The following is a 20,285-nucleotide window of genomic DNA, read 5'->3' as shown; positions in this document are numbered from 1 at the left end:
GCCAAGACAATCACCTTGATTTTCTTACTCCTTTTTTTTAGGACAGGTCCTTGAGTTGGATTTCAAAAAAGGATTCTCTCCTTTTTCCTTGTTTTTTGTTTTTTTTTGACTCCCAGTCCCCTGACCTGGTCCATGTCACTTTCTCTCAGACCACCATTACATGCTTACATGTCTCATGGCTCTTCTGCAGAGGGCGCTGAATAGAAGCACATGTCATCCTTATCTCGATAATATCGTTAGGTTGCTGACTCACAGGGCAACTTTGGTGGCAACTTGAAAAAGGAAACAGTAATAAGTTCAGAACAATTAAGTGCAGTTGCCTCGAAAGTTGTCCTTCGTATCACAACCACTTTGATGCCTCTCTGCGGACAGAGCCGGGGAATGTAGTTATGTTCCACCTGATACGCTTTAGCAAACCAATCAAAGTAAAGATGCTGCACATACCCAACAGCTGCCACTAACCTCCCCCATGTGAACAAGAGAAGCTCCATCCTTTGCATTGGTGTATACCTGAACAGAATAAATAAGTTTATTTACATTTAAAATAATCTGTTTACAAGTAGAAAATGGTAATCAAGCATTTAAGTCAAACAAAGTGATCGATCATTAAAAGTAGTTTTTATATTTTTTATCTGTCTCTATGTTCTAATACACATACAGTAGTTATAAACGGTCACTGAGATATTTGCCAGTGTGCAGACTCTGCAGGGTGTGAATGTGTTAAATAATCTAATCATCTGCATGACATTTGCAACCTTACTGAGGTAAATTGTATGAAATATTAAAAGTTATAATAATTGAATCATCCAGATATGTTATGGGTCACATTTGGTTTTCATTTTGGGCGATGTGTGTTGTCTTAAAGTTAAGCTTTCTTTAAACTTATAAAAGTTGTAAAAACTGTATTTGGAAATGGATGAAGGATTTCTGCATGAGATGTCAGACGTCTACATGGTCAGCTTCAGAGCTTCTCCTCATACCTTGGCCAAGCGTTTTAAAATATTCAGTTTTATTTAATCATATATCTTCATACAGATATAAAGTGCTAACAGTTAAAAACATATGGTTATTCTTAAACACACCTACTTGGTAGATGTAATAAATAACTGCAGTTTGCATTCATACCCATGACTGCCTCATTGTTCATTTCTGTAAAGAATTGGCTAATTGACTTTTAAATACTCAACCCCATATAAACACACATTCCCATCTAAAGCTGGACTTTCTTTCACCCATGAAAGACTGAATGTTGCAGACCTGGGTAGCTCCCTCATCCCTAACTAATCTGCTAAAGCGATATCGTTTGCAAACCAACTTTTTGGTTTTTATGGTTTTCTCAGTAAGCAGCTCTCACCATCAGCAGTATGGCTGCCCCCCCGCATACTGCTGCATCAACACTTCCTGAGCAAAATGGCCATCACTTACTAAAACAAGTCTTTGTTTTTTTTATGCTATTTTGGTCTTAGTCATGTACAGAAATAATCTAGTGACTATTGACATCAAAGTCACTGTGTTGTGTTTCTACGAAGCTGTGTGTTTAGGTAACAGCAGAGAAGTAGGTGAAGCCACTCCCACTTAACCCCCCCCCCCCCCCCCCCCCCCCCCCCCCCCACCACCACCACCACCTATACCCCTGACACTTACGACCCCCACATCAACATATTAACCCAGCTCCAGATGGGCTTGCCTATTTTCTCTGCTGTTTGTACCTAATGTTCTTCCACTCCCTGTTCTGACCCCTCACAGGCTCCAGCTCAGCTTTACTGAAGACGATTGAAAGTAAAGCTCCCGATCAAACCAGAGTGGAAGAAACACACAGCTTTGCAACAGAAACAAATCAGTGTAGCTGAAATGCTTTTGATACTGTCGAACAGGTGTGAGGAGTAAATCAAACGAGTCGTGTAGTCATTCATCTGTATATCAGGTGATTGAGCAGCAAACAGAACTGGACGAAGGTTTGCTTTACTCCACACATCACCACCTTTCATGTTTTGAAAAGTCAGAAATGTGTCTTCAGCTGTCACAAGAGTTCATCCCTGTGTTAGTACGGCGCTAGATTTGACATTGACATTCATGTTTATGGCAGAAAATCGACCTAATTCTATGGTGTTCATGACATGTAGGGTAGATCTGCTGTTGTTGTTTTTCAGCGTCCTGCATGCTCTTTACTTTAAGTCCACCTCTTTTTCTAACACCTGATTGGCTGTGCATTGTAGAGTGGTGACGCGTTGCAGGATTTCAACCAGCCCCCCCGAAGCTTTTAACTCACACATTCATGCCAGTCGTGTAGTTTCATTATTTTATATGTGCTTCCATATTCGTCAGCTGCATGTGAATTCAGACCTGTGTTATGTGTCTGTATCCAGCTGTATGTCTGCAGACTGAAGGATTTAGAGTAATAGTCAGATCTGTGGATGTAGGGTCTAATGTACATAATATTACGTTTGTTTCAATCCAAATCCTAAATATACATCCTTGTCTTGTTGCTTACATTCCTGACGTTGGAATTACATTTGTGCCAGTAATTGATGGCCTGTTGTCGTATGCACCATTATACAAAGTGTGCAGAACCAGTGAAATTTGATTGGCCACGCTCACACAGGCTTGAAAACTGTTCTTAACAGTAATGAAAAAAATATTTTTTGATCAAGGTTTTCTAGAAGCTATGCAGATTTATTTTCTCTCATATTTGTAGTAAATCATAAAAGCATTTTACTCTGAATTTATGATCAACACTGATAACAGCAGATGGATAGACTACTACTGGGGATTTGAACTTCAATGAAAATCCTTAAATTAAGACATCAGGGGGCACATTCATGAGGGGGAATCTACATTCTGATTATTTGGAGTAGCAAAATTTATTACAATTTCCTCTGCAGGCTGTTGAAATTCTTCTAATCATTGCCTAAATAATGTCTACCTAACAGTATCAAGGACCATCTATATCTTAAGGAAAATCACCTGAACTAGTTTGCAAGTTTTACAAAAGTAGTTCATTATCTGGGCTATAGTGTTAGTCGTTATAACTTAAGACTACTCAGTGCTGCTAACATCACTTCCATCATTATGTCAAACCACCTTCATTGAACGTAGCTGCATCACAAGAGCTGAAAACACATTTTGATCTGTTCCCTTCCTAAGGTGCTGATCTAACGTTGTGTATTTCTGTGTGTGTGTGTTTGTGTGTGTTTGACAAACGTGTGTGTCTCCAGGATCGACCAACATCTTCACCCCCACCACCCTGCTGGAGCAGCTCAAGGCCATGAACAAACCAGACGAGGAAGTGACAAGCTAAAATCCTCCAACAACATCTCTCTCCTCTTTACCTTAACCCCGCTGCCCTTTGACCCGTCTGTCCCCTGTATCCTTCCCCAAAAACAACCCTACGTTCATGTGTATGCATCTTGCTTGAGAAGACAAAAAAAGACATCTTAGATGATAAAAAATATATGTTGTATCAAAGAATAAAACTTTTGCAAGTATTCTCATGTTTTACAATGGATGCAACTAAATGAACTTATTGAAATAGGTTTAAATATGAGAACAGAAGGCCATTTAAAACTGAAAGTACCAAAATGTAATATTGAATGCTATGAAACCTGCTAGAATGTGTAAAGGTAGACATATCTCATTCCTTTGGGTTTCCTCCTTGCTGTGAGTTTTATTGGAAGCCGATGGAGGAGGGATGTGCAGTTTGAGAGGTTGATGTTGTAAAATATATCATATCAGTCAACATGCAATATATTTAAATATATCATCAGAGAGGACCCACACCCCCCCTGCCCATTTGAGATGTTCGTATTCAGTAGCATGCTTGGACTTTGTGTGGACTGTTAATGTGTTTGTATCCAGTGTGGAGGTTCTGGGAGCCGCAGATTTAGCATTTAGCTTTTTTTTCCTTAAAGAGCTTAAATACTTCTATGAAAAAAAACTTGTTTTGAGTATCAAAAAATAGGCTTTCATATTTATGCAATAGTTTAGGTTTATGTATGATATCTGGCAGCCACAGACTAAAGCTCTGTCTAATTTATATGTTGATGGAGATAAAACTGTTTGGAACATTTGGAGCGTACAGTAAGATATGGACAACTAGGACTATGCAACATGAGTGGTAGAAGAGTCTGGGATGTTTCCAAACAGTTTTTTTGGGGGGGTGGGTTGAAACCATGCTGCACCCTAGCCACTGTAGGCCTTGAGCACAAAGAAGTTGCCTCTGATGGTTATATTCTAACAGACTTGGAGAGTCAACCTCTCTGCTGACGATGGTGAAATTGGCATGAAAACTTTGTTGTGATTTGCCAAAACAGTGAAGAAGCTAGTGATGTGCAAGAAAGGGTCATTTATATTTGTAGTGGGTGAATATCTGTTGAGGATAAGATCTTTGTTGGGCTTTCGGTGTCCCTGGCCTCAATTAATATAGATCTGTACAGACCCATGTGCTGCTTTGGACGGCCTTTATTTCAGGACAAAGTGCAGGTTCCTTTTTTAAACAAGTGAACTAAAACGTTAACGTGGTATATAAGAGAGGGGAGAGGGTCATGGTGGTAACTTGTAGTCTTACAAACTACAGATTTGATTCTTTTGGAGGTCACAGTGGCAATGTTACGCAAATGTTTGATACTCGAAACAAACCTTTTCAGAGAAGTATTTAGTTAACACTAGATGGAGCAGATGTTGAGAGATGGAAAACGCTCTGTAAAAAAGCCAGAATCATCCCCCCCCTCCGCCTGTTGAAACTGTAAAGTATTTCCTTACCACAACATTTTCCTTTCTCTGGACAGACTTCACGTTTTAATGTCAAAGAGGCCGTTGCTTGCTGATATTTATGAATAATCCTACAGGGCCAGTTGTATTTCAGTATTGTGTCAGACTCAGTCTTATCTTTGGTTAGTAACGATGTTTAATTGGGCCATGCACTGAGTAGTGTTGTGTATATGCCATATGTTGCTGTTTTAGCGTCTCACTGTTGACTGGTGATATTTCTAACTGTGAAGTAGTGATACTTTTCCTTTCAAAAAGCCAATGTGAAGCCTCTGTGTTTGTGATGTTTAGCTCTAGCTGTTAGTCGTCAACTGGGAAAAAATAACTTCTATCTATTTTCTTTGTCTGTTTCCTCCTCTGGTGCAATGTAAAACCCTCTGATGGTGAATGGCTTTGCAAAAAAAAGAAAAATGACACTCACCCTTTTGACTTTTTATTCCCTTTCCTTCCTGGCCAAACAAGTTGTATATTGCACTATAATGCGTTTTCTGTGATGCAAACGCTTGACTTTGTGTTTATTTATTTATTTTATAATTTGCTGTTGTATAGGGTTTACTCAAATCAACGGAGTTATTCAAAAAGTCTAAATAATTTATCAGAGAAGAGATAATAATGTTACATTAGTCTGTCCTAAAACTGTTGAACTAATCGGGATTGTATGTTTGCGAGTGTCGAAGCACAAACAGTACTTCCATGTGTACCTCATATGTACTACGGCTGTCTAATAAATTGGCTTCCATCAAAGTAAGTCTCAACTCTTCTTTGAATACCGTCACGTTAGAGTAGATTCTTCAAAAATATTTCAAATAAAAAAGGACCCAAATATTAATTTAGCACATTTAATAAAGGATACAAAAGTAAAAAGAATTAAGATAATAATTCACTAAGAACACCCACAGTCATATGTTAGTTTTTAAAAGAGCCTAATTTATAATTCTACAAAAATAGTCTTATGTTAAAACTTCACATGAAGCTCGTCACCTACGATAGATCTCATTCTACGGCTCATATTCTGGCACTTAAAGGCATGTGACTAAAAATGATACTTTACAAAGCTTATCAAAAACATTACAATTAAAAAATTCTACAAACATAGAATAAATTATCAACATACGAACAGACTCATTTTGAAGATATCCAGTATCCCATGTCATTGGCCACATTATTATTATGGTCATTGGAAAGCACGATATCCGCTTGTTGACCTTTTTGTAAAATAGCTCCGTGGTGGCATCCTGTAAGAACAGTGCATTTCAGTCACAGTGCAGCACGCTACTATAGTTACATTGAAACAGTTTACAGGCCCTCTAAAATAATTAATTCACATTCTTGCATAACAAAACGTTAAAACACTATTGTATTATCAATAAACGGACATGTGGTCAATAAATAGCTCAAAATATCAGAGTGTGATTCACAGAATCTTTATCAAACTGAGCTACATCAGTTGCAATTCGTAGAGCTACCTGAGTCTTGATGTGTAGAATTTATAAAATACATTTTTTAAACAATTGAAGCAGAAAAAAAAAGAAAATCTAAATAGCAGAAAAGTTTTATTATTCATTTGGTCCAAACCTCCCTCCTGACATCTCCAGGTTGATTGATTGGCTGAGGTTAACTGGTGTTGAGTTTATGTCTCAGTCTGCAGCGATCCGACTTCAGTAGCTGCAGGAAGCACTGAGCAGCTGGTGGTAGTGCAGTCCTGAAGCCAGCGAGCGAGCCATGTGTCCGGAGGTGTGCTTCATGTGCCGGGCTGCTCTGATGGCTCTGTTCAGAGAACCATCTGCACAGAGCTGACGGTCAGCAGACAGGGAGCGTCTTGTCCTCGTCCTCACCTCCCCCCGTCCTCTGACCCCTGAGGATGTGCCAATGCTGTTGCTAGGAGACACGTAGAGGGGCAGAGAGAAAACCCTGAAACAAGGGGAAGGTAAATGACGAAAAAAAAATAACTAAATGTAAAGCTTCATGTCTGCTAAACACAACATTTTCAGCTAGTGTAAAGTTTAAACAAAACAATATTACTGCTGATACCGTATGATAGTTAATGATAAGTAACTTGTTTGAAAATAATTTCAGGGCTCAAAGTTTATGAGGTAAGAATAATGTACACCAAGAAGATATCTGAAGTCAGAGCACTAAAGCAAAAACCATCAGTCGGCTCCATCTTTTTTTACTAAACTGTCTTACTCTGCACTGTGGGCAAGAAACAAGTGACTTCTCGGTTCATATTGGACGATATGCAAGCTGATGTATTTTAAAATATGTCAACAGAACTGCGCCTAGCCAAAAATAATATTATGACTTATAAAGCCTATTACAGTTAGGCTAATATATAATCAATAACATGCATCTATTGGCAAACTTTGTGTATTACATACTGTTTTAATGTAAGTTATAGTATGAAAGTGTGTAAATAAACTTTTTTTGCACATCATCACTTGCAGGTGCAAGAGCATGTTACTTACAGGAGTGGTGGAGGACACACTGGCATGCAGTGCAGCGGTGAAGCTGCAGCTGTAAAGTACTTGCTGCTCAGACCTGCAGGGTGGGACTGGGCTGGATGGCAGGTTGTGTGTTTGCTGGAGTCTGAGACTCTGTGACAGTCTGTGAACCACAGAGCAGGTCAGGAGCTCCATCAACACATTAAATAATTAAATGTATTTCATTTACTGCAGACTGATTTCTATTCGGAGCACTGTCACTGTGCAGAACTTATTGCTGCTGATGCTTAAAAACAAAGTCTGAGTAAGTTATGAATTAAAATAGAATTCTTATAGAAAAGGCCTGAGTCTAACCTGGGTCAGCGCTTCTGTTCACATCAGGGCCTCCACAGAGATGACAGTGGTGACAGTGAGAGGAGGGGGGCGCCTCTCTGTTGCTAACAGCTGGTTTGTCTGAAAAATACAAAAGCAGCAGAACAATTAAAAAACAAACAAAACTGCGAAGGTGGATGTACAACATTAAAGACTTGTCTCTTGGTTGAAAAGAAAGATAAGTAAGAACAAACAAAAGCAGGACAAAACAAAGGATGAAGGACTCCCCCCCTCCCCTTACGTGCAGGTTGCCCCCGGCGATGTGACAAACACTGCGGACAAAGAGGAGCTTTATGACTTCTGCTGTCAGGTTCATCTGCTGTTTCCGACACCCCAGGGTGCTGCCCTGCAACAAATGCAGACACACTCATCAGTGGCAGTAACACGATCTTTTCTGACAGATTTGAGTCTTAAATAAAGTCTGATAGTCTTAACACTTTTTGTTTAAAGACTGTGTTGCCATGAATAATACATAGTTACATATCTGTGTGTGTCTGCAGTGTGGAGCTGCATGTTCTTACTGGTCTGTGTTGTGCTGTGGACTTTATTCGTATGTAAACAGTGGCTGTCTCGTGCTGCAGCAGATGTTTGAGTTGATCTGGACACCAGAGGTGGAGGTTCAGGTGTGGACAGCTCTGCACCTGTCAATGAAAAAACAGATGCACTAAGAGATGCTATATTGCTAACTGTTTGTGCTTTCTTAGGATGAATATGCTTGCATGTTTTTGTGTAAAAGTGCATGAATGTTTTCTATGTGTAATTAATTATTTTTGTACAACTACATTGAGTTTAGTGTCTCATTCTCTTTGGCATGACAGAATGTTAAATTCTCATGCTGGATTAAATGTGTTACATCGACCTACAGTCATCAGGTTGTGTTTTCTGTCTGTGTGCAGAGGTCACTCTCTTCCTTGTTGTTCGTCTTATTGTTGACTCCTCGACCTCATCAGCTGCATGTCTGTCTCTTCTGCCCCTGCTTGCTTCACTCCAACGCTCACCAGACCTTAGCAATGGGAGGTCAAATATAAATACACTGCGAACAAAGACAAAAAGCAGACAACTAATTGGAAGACAAAAACCGACCTGGAGGGACGTGTAGAGGTGTGTGTGTAGTTCTCCTGTGTTAATGGAGCTGCTCTTAGAGAACTCTGAGGCCTTTGATTTTTTGAACAGCTGTCTAGTTTCTCCTTTAGTCTGCTCACCTCTTCCTGAAGAGCCTGGATGGCAGCACTTACATGTAAAACATACAAGAGCAAGCATGAAGAAATCTAATTAAATGACTTGCATTAAAAGTTAGATTTACATTTAGTATCACAGAATGTTTCAGTTTTTCACCAACACACATTTCCAAAGCCAAACAAAGTCAAGTCCAGTACAAGTGAACACTGAAGTGCTGCACTGTGAAAATATTCAAGTTTCAAAGTGAATCTGAAAGTGTCCTTGAAGGTGCCAATGCAAAACGTAACACAAACTCTTTGAGAAAAAAAAATCATGCAACACCACACCAAGCAGAAAACAATACCTCCTAATATGAAATGACATTCATTAGCAGCCAGTTCTGTAATAAAATACACAGAAGAACATGATGATAGGAACATTAATGCGTGTTCGATGCTGTAAAGTCATCTTATAGGTTAAAACTAAGAAATATGTCCAGCAGTCTCTGCAGGGAAACGTAAAGCTGACATTATTTGCACAGCAATCACAGCTGCTGCTACACACACTCACTTGCGATTCTCCACCTGACTGGAGCTCGGTGCTCTGAGAGAATCTCTATGGTGATAGCGTGCAGCGGGGGAGGAGCTGGAGCTGTGGAGGGAGTTGATATATTCTGTGTACCGGTCATAGTGTTTGTCTTCAGACGCAGCTGCAGAAAACAGAGAAAGAAAGCACAAATGAATATAAGCTATATATAAACACGGTAAGGCCTGAGCATTGACATAGAGATTTTTAAAAAAGTACATGATCAAACAACTTGGAGACTCACTGCTGTCACTCTGCAGCCCAAACTCACTGGTCTCACTGTCAGCTCTGCGGCGCTGTGGAGAGCAGGAGAACATGCGTCTTCTCCGCCCCTGTCTGCTTCTTTTTGGTTGGTCATTGCTGAACTGGGAGCCTCTTCTGTGCTCCACAGCTGTTTGACTGTGTAACTGGGAGCAGGCAGGAGATGGTGCTGAGGCTGGGCCTGTCTGAGGTTTTCCTTGGTTCCCCTCTCGATGCACTAAAACACTGCTGCACGGGGAGGACAGAAATCACATGAGACAGGATCAGTAATAAAGTGAAGGGGGGGAGATTGCACATGAGGGTAAATTTATGGTGCAGTAAAATTGTGAAGAGGCACTGAAGCAGTTTTAGACTTCCTCACCTCTCTGCTGCCCTCTGGTGGAGAGGACTGGGAGCTGCTGCAGGGGTCAGGCGGCTGCTCTCAGATCCAACAAACCCACTGTCCATCTCCGGAGAGACAATCCTATCCTGGTCAACGCAGCACAATAAAACTTGATTGTTTACACCAACAGTCTGAACCCAAGTTCATTAAACATTAATCTGACAAATAACAGAGTTATTAGAGTTCATGCAGGGATGGCACACAATGGCTACAGTCTTGATTAATGTGTCAAATACATTAAGTAGTTCTCAAAGAACAAACTTAATTATTTGTACTGATATTTTGACTGTGCAGTAAAACAAAAGAAAATGTTACATCCTTGAATCCTATAACTGATTCTTGCAGAAAAAATCAAATCAAATCAAATCAAAATAATTAGTTATTAAGGTCTAGATTTAGAGAAACAAAAGGCTGTACAAATAACCAAATATAAGGCAATCACTCACTAAACTATTCCTCCATTGAAAATGATAAAAGCAGCATCACATAGTTAACTGACCTGAGAAAGAACTCTGCTGATCCCCGTTGGGAGTTTCGTGGTCCTCCTTTCCAACGCAGTCATTTCTCCCAGACTGCTCAGACTGCTGCTGTGGGACTTTCCCATCTCGACACTTCTTCTGCTACTGGAAGAAGGAGAAGGAGGACTAATGGACTGACTGGAGACCCTGCCTGAAGGAGGACTGGGCCTACTGGTCAGCTGTTTTCTGCTGCAAATAGGGGGCGAGTCTCGATGAGTTGATTGCCTATCAACAGACATGAAGATAATTTAGTCCAGCTAGTGCTTTCAAAATTAGCTTCCAGGTCAACATCTGCGTGTGTTTTTAAAGACAGGTATGTGTGCATAGTTCTTTCATTTAAATACATTAAAAAAGTGTACTTTACAATCTAGTAAAATAACTACAGGTATATTCAACAGCAAATATTACTGTCTAGTCTGCTTCAGTGGACACTTACCTCCGTGGCAGACTCTTGTGACCTTCCACATTTCCTGCCCCGTGATTCTGTGTCCCCTTTTCCTGATCCACAGGCTGCATATTGGTTCTTCCAGTAGCAGAAAGAGAAGCTCCGTCTTTCTGGCCATGGTCGATACGTTTTGGAAACTCCTTGAAGCTTTGGTAGCTAATCAGAAGAATTATTCAGGATCAAATGATAAAAAAGTAGACAGTTCATTTTTGTTCACTGTTAGAAGCTCAATCTGCAAAGAGTACATATCTGTTGACACAAATGAATTCTTCCACAGGAAAGGCATCGACAGTCAGAGAAACAATCTAAAATACAAACATAAGCACTCACTGATCCACTGGTTTGACAAAGTCTTGTTCAACACATCTGTGTTTGCTGTCCAGAGGTTTGAGGTAGATAGATGTCAGAGTTTCTTCTTTGCTTTCTTCACTAGCTGAGCTCTCCTCAAGCACCACTACCTCTCTTTGATCAACCAGTGAAGGTACATGTTGGCTCTGGAAGGTGAGGAATTACATCATTATATCTTATAGAGCTGTTATTTCATAGAGGGGGTGTTTTTCATAGAGAGCTTCATATGACTTGTTTCTCGCAAGCCACATCCTTAAACCTGTTTCAACATAGTTGATAAAACAGAGAAAAGATAAAAGTATTTACATTTTAAAAACCTGGGACCAATGAGAATCTGGCATGTTAGTTTAAGGTATAACTAAACGATGACTTGATTACTAGAATGTTAATTATTTTATTTACATTACATCTCACATGATTTCTATTGTGATTAATTTTATTTGACAGGTTATTGTCAGTGGTTGAATACAACTTTTATATTTCCAGAACATGACTGTCTCTGTGGGTTATTACAGGGACAATGCCGACAGTTTACAGTAGAGTCTGAACGATTAAACAACCAGCTGATAATAAGGGCTGATATTTGCGTATCAAGTGACTTTCAGCATCCAATTTCATCTTCAGTATGCGCAGATATAACTAGATTTATTCATCAGTCAAATAGCATTACATTTGAGTTTCATTGAATTACACGAGCAGTTCTCTTTGACCAGCAGAGGGCGCTATATGGATTACAACAAACATTATCACCTCCCAGAGTGCAATACTACAGATGTGGATGTTTGATGGATAGTTGTACCTTTGGCTGAGTTAGGGGGACAGAAGGGACGAGGTCAGGTTGTGGAGTGGGAGGAGCCTCACAAGTGATCTGCTCCACCTGCTCCTTTACCTCTTCCATACTGAGCCCACACTGAAAGATCAGCCCCTCCAGCTCCCTGATACACATGTGCAAGAATACACATGAAGAAGAAAAACAAGTGCACATTAGTATCAAATATTAAATGTAATCTAAGGTGTATTTTTTTGTTAATAAGTATTACCGTTCAGAGTCAAAGTGGCCGATTTCTGCCCCCTGCTGCAGCAGGACTTTGTGCTCATCTCTCGCCATCAGGTAGCCCCTCTCTAAAGAGTCGAGCCCCTCAGCGAGCTGCGACACACCCTGAACGAGAGGATAATCACGTCATTCTCTATATGAGCAAACAAGTCGACTTTTTTCTTTTAGCAGACGTACACATGGAGTTGTTATTCTCACCTCCATCTGTTTAACAGATTTGAGTTGTTTGGTCTTGAGGAGATCTTCAAAAGTTTGCAGCTGGAAAAACATCAAAATCATTAACATCTGTCATCTGATGACACAGTGTGTAGGATTGTTGTTCTTTTTTAGAGAGTTTCAATTAGTCATTTACTTGCTGGATGAATTTTTCTGCCTGACTGTAGAGAATATTGGCCAGCTGCTGTCCCAACTGAGGGCCCGGGCTGCTTGTGGAAGGACAGGCTGAAGGACTTCCTGCAGTGCAGAGGAAAGAAGAATTACTGTAGATGATTCAGATCATACTGATCCAAAGCAGCCAAAAGTTTGGAGGTTTGTTTTTTGAGAGCAATAAATCAAGAGAGCAACCTAACTTAGATGGCTGAGGAGCAACTCATTGATTTAAATCATAAATGAAATGTTAAATCAGAAAGCAAAGTGGAAAATTGGATGAATTTACTTCGCTGAGGGCTCGGTCCGTTTGGATGAAGCGAGGCTGAGTTCATCTCTGCCCTTTGAACCTGAGGAAAATCCAGCGTCATGACCTTTGAGGGCTCCCGGTTTAGTCCTGACTGAACCAAGTGGCCGGGCTTTGGAGGGTCTGAGTACAGGTTCACCTGGTGGAGGAATGGAAAATGAGAGCATACATGAATAAAACAGTGATCCATATCTAAAACCACAGCTTCTACATTTACAAGTCTGCTGATATTTCACTATGTGCTATGCACAGAATATGAACATCAGTGACTTCACTGTCACATTTCAGTCAAGACTTTTGTCAAGGTCATAGTAGAGCACATTTTCTACTATTGTTGAAAATATTGTAAAAAATTCAAATAAAAGCACATCCCAATGTAAGGCCCTAAGGTCTCTTTAACTAGCCTAATGTTGCTGCATGTTTTGACAAATAGCATCAGGTCTCAGTTAGAGGCCTTTATTAGTGTTGAAATAGTTTGTGGATCAAAATGAAGACAAAATATATAAAGACATCTGTCCAAGAGAGAGGAATAATACTAGTGAGTGTACAGGCAGAGAAGCCGGTCTTACAAAGGAAGATTCAATTATTAATTTAATAAATTTGTTTATCAAAAATTATTTCCCATCTTGCTGAGCACAAGTTGTAGCTTGTCTCATTGTGATAAAGGAAGGATCATTTCACAGAGTGAAATAAATAAAAGCCTGTTACTGTACATGAGTTTTATTCTATAGAAATCATTTCTATGTTTTATAAGTTTGTATTTTCATATTTTATCACTTTTTTTCCTCACTGAAGATTTTATTATCACACCATACAGGGAGCCAACATCTCCCCCTAATGTTGTAAAGCAGTATGATTCCAATAATCTCTCTTTCAGACCTCCTCAGTCTCAGTGAAGCCATGACATCAGGTACACTGGGTGCCCCCCTCCCTCCCTGTTAACATACATGTCAAATTAATGAAAAGGCTGACGAAAGAACGCCCCTCACACACGGGTTGTCTAAGCAGTAAATCACAATGACCTTAAAATGACCTCAACAGTGCCTTTTAAACACACACACTCACACACACTCACACACACACAAGCACAAACACAGATACACACACACTCACACACAAAGGATGGAACACACATAAAAGCTCATGAGCAGAAATTGAACCCAGTGTGCCCCGAACTGTACGCTGCTCTTGTTTTTCTTCACCTACTATTTCCTGCATCAAACAACATTACCTCCTGTAATGAAAGTGAACACTGTATCAGAGTGTAAAGCCCCTCCTCCCAACATGTCTGTGACTCTCTTCTAAAGAGGGAGGGGAGACAGATGGAGGTTCAGTGCTGTGCTGAGGGAGATGGAGGGGAGGCGGGGGGCTCAGTAAGCTGATTTTAATTGGTGCTGATTGTGTGTGATTGGGACTGAAGCTCGCCTCCGACAAAATCGACAAAATCGACAAAATCAGTACACTTCAAAAGTCCTTCTGCTCTCCTCCTTCATTGATTTGTTTTCTCTCCTTTCTGAGATTTCTAATCAGTGCTGTCTTACTCACTGCTCTGTCTGTGATGTGCTCACACTGTCTGGACCTGCCATGTTTGATGTTTGTCGGTCTGTCCTGTAGGAATACTGTTCAAGAAGCTAATCATTCATTACTAAATATTTCAATGAAGGAACGAGTCACTGTTGCTCTAGAATATTTTAAAAGTTTACTTTTCAAATGTGCTGTTTTCTCTGCACTTACATCATCATAAATACTTTATTGTTGCTCAGTCTGTCTTTTTTGACTTCTTCTGCATAGCCTCAATTTTTATTCAAAAACAATACAACTATCAATTGATTATTGATATGTTGCTTCTGAGCATCCCTTTTAAAGAACATAATGTATCAATGCCCATTACTCCTCTACTTGATGAGGGCATTGTGATAACTAAACATAAGATACACAACTATAACTATCATATTGTTGGATAATACCTTCCATATTATCACACAACAAATAAGAGAAATGAACTATGGAATCTGAAGTTTGATAATATTTCTTCTTCTGAGCTCCTCATGAACGTTAATGTTTTGAATCCTGAAATATCACTGACCACATGGAGAGTTTTCACAGCTATACATGACTCTCTGCTCCTTCCTGGGTTTGTTTTACAGTCCTGATTAACTTTGGTGTGTGTACTGTGCAGGGTGAACACATACACCTGAGTACCTTTATTCTAAAGACTACAGAAAGCCCTCCACTTCTCAACACTGTAGCTGCTCAGTCTTTCTGTTTTAGGACATAACACACTAGCTATGTGTGTTTTCTCTCACCAAGCTTCCCCATACCTGTGAAGAGTTACAGTGACCTCAAATTGAGAGCACATAAATCTGTATGGCATATGTGGTGTTTTTTTTAAATCTTGCAACAATGCACCCCATCAAAAAGTGATAAATTGTAGCCGGATCCCTGGATTAACTACCTTGGCTCCCAGACGCAGACGATCAATGGTGTTCTTTGCCTCGGCGTGCTTAGTCAGCAGAATGTTGTAGTCTTCCTGCAGCGAGAGGAAATAAGAAAGTTAGAGGGAGGAAGAAGAAAATAGAGTGCAGATGAGAACAAAAGACAAGGTTGTTGACTGGTTAAGAACATGGCATAAAAGTTGAATGATACGGGCCAAAACACATGGGGAGGTCATATTTATAATGTTTTGAAAAAAAACCCTCACAAAAGCTATGTACTAGAAACTGGTAACTTTAGTAACTCTTTGTGGTTGGTGTCCTTGTTTCAAAATATGGCATTAAAATCTAAAAGTATAAAAAATATATCTCTGGGGACATTTTTGGACACACTGTAGACAGAAACACGAGTATTTATTTTAAAGGAATCCACGACTTTGGAAGAGGCGAAATGCAGAAATCAATAATGTTGATATTTTCCATTTCATTTTGGCTGATTGTAGATGCTAATACTGATTTATGGACATTTATTTCCACATAATTACTCAGACGATTATATTTTTCTGTAAAAGTATATTATTGTCTGCTCTTTTTGAGATGGTCCAGAGACAGATGTGGAGGTGGTAGTTATACGCACATCACGTAGGTGCAGGGTAGTGCAAAAACAGCAGGCTAAGGAAGACGATATGCCTGCACACTTGCTCAAATTCGACAAAAAAGTGTTAATTCATGAATCACAGCGTTTGATGAATTAAAACTTTTTGTGGCATATGAGCAAGTGTATAGGCATATCTTTTTCCCCAGAGACAGGTGAGTACACTGAATATAAAGCTTAAAATGTGAAAACTATTTTAACCTTTGTTGAATGTAAAATGCAAAAAATGTATTTTATGCAACCTCTTTAAAGCTGCATGCCACCACTGAATGCATCAGAGTGAAGTGACCAGCATTAGATCTCATGTCGAGCCTTGATTGTCTGAAAAAGGTGACGTTCTGATATCAATGTGTCCTTCTCTTATCTAAATCATGAGGCTGGTGTTTTAAATATTAACATTTTTATCTTTAGACCATTTTAAAAATGCTTTGTTTTTTAGGTAACTTTTTAGCACTGGGTTTTTAAATGTAGCCAGCATAGTGTAGTGTAGAATAGATATAATATAGCAATAAGTAAGGTCTTTTTACCTGCTCTTTTGTAAAGTGTCTCGAGATAACACTTGTTATGAGTTGACGCTATACAAATAAAAATTGATTGATTGATTGATGTCTAGTGAGTACCAGTACCTGCAGTTGTTCGGACAGCACAATGGCCTGCTGCTGGCTTCTGAACTCCTGAGGCACAATGGAGAGGGGGGCACAGCTTTGTGCTCTGCAAGAGCCTGATGGCTCAGGAGATCCATCGGGGGTGTTCAGCAAGACTTCTTTCACGATTTCAGCAGGGGATTTAAACACTACAGGAGGCTCAGGTGAAAGGGACTCTCTCTTGACAGAGCGTCCGCTCTTGGGGGGCGTGTAACCACCTTTGGGGAAGTGGACCCTGGGCTCCACCTTGGAGAAGTCAGGTGTACGGTAACTCAGAGGCTCTCTCCTGGATTACATGAATGACAAATTGAAATCGTGTAGCAAGATTAATGAGAAAGCTTAAATACATGATGATAAAAAAAAAAAAAATAATTCACTTACTTGGATTCATCCACTTTAGCTGCATCGCTCCTTGATCTGGGTGCCCTCAGTTCTCTGTCACAACTTGTGGTCTGCCTTGAGGAGTCTGCCCTGCCTGTGCTGAGGCAATGACTCCTCGAATGTGAAGCAGGGTGCTTCTTTGTCTTTCTTGGAGAAGGTGTAGGTTGTTTATGATGTTTACCTGTCTTTACCATTCCATTTAAAGACCTGTTTGTTTCCTTGCTTTGACAATTTGATACGATATCTTCAGAAAACATGGCTACTGGCTGAGGAGAAGCCCTGAGCGTTACCTCAGGACGAGGACTTGATTTGAGGCTTGTGTGGCTTCTGGGTGATTCTTGAATACTTTCTATGGAGCTCATCTCGGGCAAAGTTTCAGCTTCGATACCTGGGGCGGCAGTGATTTCCTCAGCAGTGAAATGGAGAAGGTGGGGAAAAATTTGTGGGTTGACAGATGAGGCAGGATGGCAGTGGTGATTTGAGACACCAAAGGTTTTCATGGCTAGTAGGTGATCACTACTAGATTGTGCAGAGCTGGTCTTCACAATCTCTCTTTTAGAGGTATGGCTCTCAGTGAAGCTATTCTCAGCTCTAGATTTCGTTCTCTTAATGTCACTTTTCTTCCCTGCTGTCTCACAGTCTTGCTCCTCCTCCGTCATATCCAAATATTTGTCGTTCTCAGGAAGAAAGTCTTTCCTCTGCGTTATCTTCTCATTTACTGAACATGATTTAAAGTTACCCATGAAGTCATCCCCTGCCAATGACACAGACAGATAGAAACGTTTTAACACAGTGCAGGAATAACTACTGCATAGCTTTTAGGAGGAGGATATTTAGGAGCAGAGGGATATACTGATATGAACGTCCAAGCACTATATGAATATTATACTGTGAACTTTGAAATGAAGTAGGAAACATTTTGCAACAAGCATTGCACTTTCAAAATGAGGGAGAGGATTAGATGTTACAGGTAATTAGACTTTTAAGTGGAATAAAACATAAGAGACAACAAAATATTCCAAGCACAGTATTTTAAATATCTACACAAGCATGTTGCAGGAGGGCTTCAGTTGGGGAAAATATACTTTGTATACAGTGTATACTGTGTACAGTACATGAAATACAGCTATCATATGCATGCTTGACAGTTTGAGATTTCTCCCTGTACTTTTTGCCGACTGTATTTGAGAGCCTTCTGTGTCCGTTTATTTCTTTTGTGCAAAATAGAGCCTTGAAACTCGCTTAAGTGGTGTAATCTAACACAACAATCATGAAGGTGGAAGTGTTTTTGACAGTGTTACCCCACTTGTGTCATGTCAACATTATGTACAGTTTGAGTTGTTGTTGGAATAAATTATATGTTTTAATTCACGTTAGACTTAAAGTTCTTACAACATACTGTAAGAACTGGTGATTGACTGGACCTGTACAAAAGAGATATCATTTACATCTGATGAGGTCAACAATGTCAAACAGGTTATAACGTGATAGTAAATACTTCAGTTAAGGTTTAAGCCCAAGAAGTTAAATAAGTCAAATACAGGGTCTAAGACTCACACAGTGACAGCATCACATCCTCTGCTGGTGGATCGATCTGGGACAGAGCTCTCAGGTTGCTTCTCAGCTCCCTCTCGTACTCACTGAAGTCTTCCTCCTCTGGTGTCAGGGGTCCAGAGTTAGCAGAACATTCTGCGTCTACGTCACCACAAGTTTCCACCAACTCCACATCCTCCAGTGCTTCTGACAGTCCAATAATGCCATTCTCATCCATCTGGCTGAAAAAGTCATCATCTTTCTGTGCCTGTTCTTTCTCCTCATCCTCCCACTCATCCTCAGATATCACGGAGCTAGGGGATGAGGTGCGGACAGGGGCGGGGGTCCAGAAGAGTACCCCTGCTGTGGTGTTCTTTCTTGTCTCCATTTTGGCCAAATGTTGCCTCCTCCAGGTCTTAGCTCTGACCTCAGCTACGGTCTCAGCCAGGCACAAGAACCTTCTGCATGGTTTCTTGTAGGTCGGGCTCTGCAGTGAGGTCCACTTTAAAAACCATGACGAAAGACTTTTACAGATTGCAGGTCATGACAGTAAGCTGGTCACAGTCCAGAGGCACAGCTAAGGAGGACTTCAGTCTTGATGAACAGGATGCCTTTGGACGCTGTAGATGAAACACAAAGTAATATCAGCTACTTACAAGAACTGTGAAGAGGAAATGAACTCAAAAAGAAAGTAACAAAAAGAAAATGCTCAATAATTTGCATTTGGAAGAACAATTTAACATGGCAAACTTTCATAGGAAAATCTTTTTTTCAGAAGGAGATAGAGTGTGCCCCGAGATGATCTTTCAATGGTCGAACCAGTGGAAATAATACATTTCAAAAGATTTATGGCCTTTTTTTAAATATATGTTTTGGCCTTTTTTTGCCAATTTTAGAAGGGGCAGAAGAAGAGTGACAGGAAATGTTCGGAGGAGAGAGTGGGGGATGACATGCAGCAAAGGTTGGAGGTCAGATTCAAACCCACAGCCGCTGTGATAAGGACGACATCCTCTGTACATGGGGTGTGCAACATTACAACTAGCCAACCCAGCAACCCAGATTTATGACATTTTAAGCAGAAACACAAAAGCGCTGATTCCAGCTTTTTATTTGTGAATATTTCCTAGTTCTTTTGGTCTGTATCGTATTTGATTCATAAAAGTAATAATCTAAATCTTAATGGCACAACATCCGGTGAAAAGTCTGCCATGACTGCAGACCAGCACGAGACTGCTGCTCACACACATCAGTTCTCTGTGAACAAACACTTTACACTGCAGGCATCAGTTCCTTTAAAACGACCCTTACTCGTTATAAAGAGTTTGGTTATTATTCTTCAACAGGAGGGATTGCTGCTGTGTGAAGTCCTAAAGGCCAATAAGAAGAATTCAATGCATCATGAGAAAAACAATTATGTGAATCAAAAGTCAAAGTGATTCAAAGCCATACAACTACTAAATAACTCAGTCATGTTGCACTTTATTGACTTACCTTGAAGCGAGGCTGATTAAACACTCCACACAGATTTTCATTTAGAGGCATTCATGTGCCATCCATCCCATTTATTGGCAATAGTTTGATGTGTGAAGAAAGGCCTTAATGAATTATTATAGTTAACTGAAAGCACAAACAAGCTATC

At 40.1% G+C, this 20,285-nt stretch overlaps 2 protein-coding genes and 1 long non-coding RNA gene across 5 annotated transcripts in view; 2 read left to right on the top strand and 1 right to left on the bottom strand.

Moving 5' to 3' along the window:
• The window catches only part of stxbp1a (syntaxin binding protein 1a), a 29,387-nt gene extending 23,879 nt beyond the window's left edge, over positions 1–5,508 (top strand). For both annotated transcript variants that reach the window (XM_061060666.1, XM_061060667.1), the window contains one exon: positions 3,216–5,508. Coding sequence is in view for 1 of the 2 variants with exons in the window: in XM_061060667.1 (XP_060916650.1) it covers positions 3,216–3,298 (83 nt within the window). In the remaining variant the exon portion in view is untranslated. The remainder of the gene's footprint in view (positions 1–3,215) is intronic.
• An 81-nt stretch (positions 5,509–5,589) lies between these two features.
• On the bottom strand, positions 5,590–19,270 carry akna (AT-hook transcription factor). 2 transcript variants are annotated; one of them, XM_061060664.1, is made up of 22 exons: positions 18,671–19,270; positions 17,114–17,867; positions 16,715–17,018; positions 15,457–15,531; positions 12,984–13,140; positions 12,681–12,781; positions 12,527–12,586; positions 12,315–12,433; positions 12,074–12,209; positions 11,257–11,420; positions 10,918–11,082; positions 10,463–10,706; positions 9,943–10,049; positions 9,565–9,806; positions 9,306–9,444; positions 8,661–8,807; positions 8,441–8,580; positions 8,099–8,218; positions 7,819–7,923; positions 7,560–7,658; positions 7,230–7,368; positions 5,590–6,675 (listed from the first exon to the last, which is right to left on the bottom strand). In XM_061060664.1, the coding sequence occupies exons 1-22, from the start codon at positions 19,032–19,034 to the stop codon at positions 6,423–6,425; spliced, it is 4,134 nt and encodes a 1,377-aa protein (XP_060916647.1). In that variant the 5' UTR covers positions 19,035–19,270; the 3' UTR covers positions 5,590–6,422. The 2 variants fall into 2 exon arrangements, with proteins under 2 accessions (XP_060916647.1, XP_060916648.1); XM_061060665.1 differs by having other exon boundaries at positions 5,590–6,642.
• On the top strand, positions 6,561–7,666 carry LOC132991788 (uncharacterized). The gene is made up of 2 exons (XR_009676266.1): positions 6,561–6,691; positions 7,209–7,666. It is a non-coding gene; the product is annotated as an uncharacterized LOC132991788 (long non-coding RNA).
• Positions 19,271–20,285: the final 1,015 nt, after the last annotated feature.

This window comes from Labrus mixtus, chromosome 17, assembly GCF_963584025.1.
Source record: "Labrus mixtus chromosome 17, fLabMix1.1, whole genome shotgun sequence".
NCBI classification, from domain to species: domain Eukaryota; kingdom Metazoa; phylum Chordata; class Actinopteri; order Labriformes; family Labridae; genus Labrus; species Labrus mixtus.
The sequence above is the reverse complement of the archived record's forward strand: the minus strand, read 5'-3'. Positions and strand labels throughout refer to the sequence as shown.

Coding starts and splice junctions, on each gene's coding strand:
- akna (XM_061060664.1), bottom strand. CDS start 19,034: ATGGAGACAAGAAAGAACACCACAGCAGGGGTACTCTTCTGGACCCCC. Junction 12,782..12,983: donor CGGACCGAGCCCTCAGCGAA/GTAAATTCATCC, acceptor TCTGCACTGCAG/GAAGTCCTTCAGCCTGTCCT. Junction 11,421..12,073: donor TCCCCCTAACTCAGCCAAAG/GTACAACTATCC, acceptor CTCACCTTCCAG/AGCCAACATGTACCTTCACT.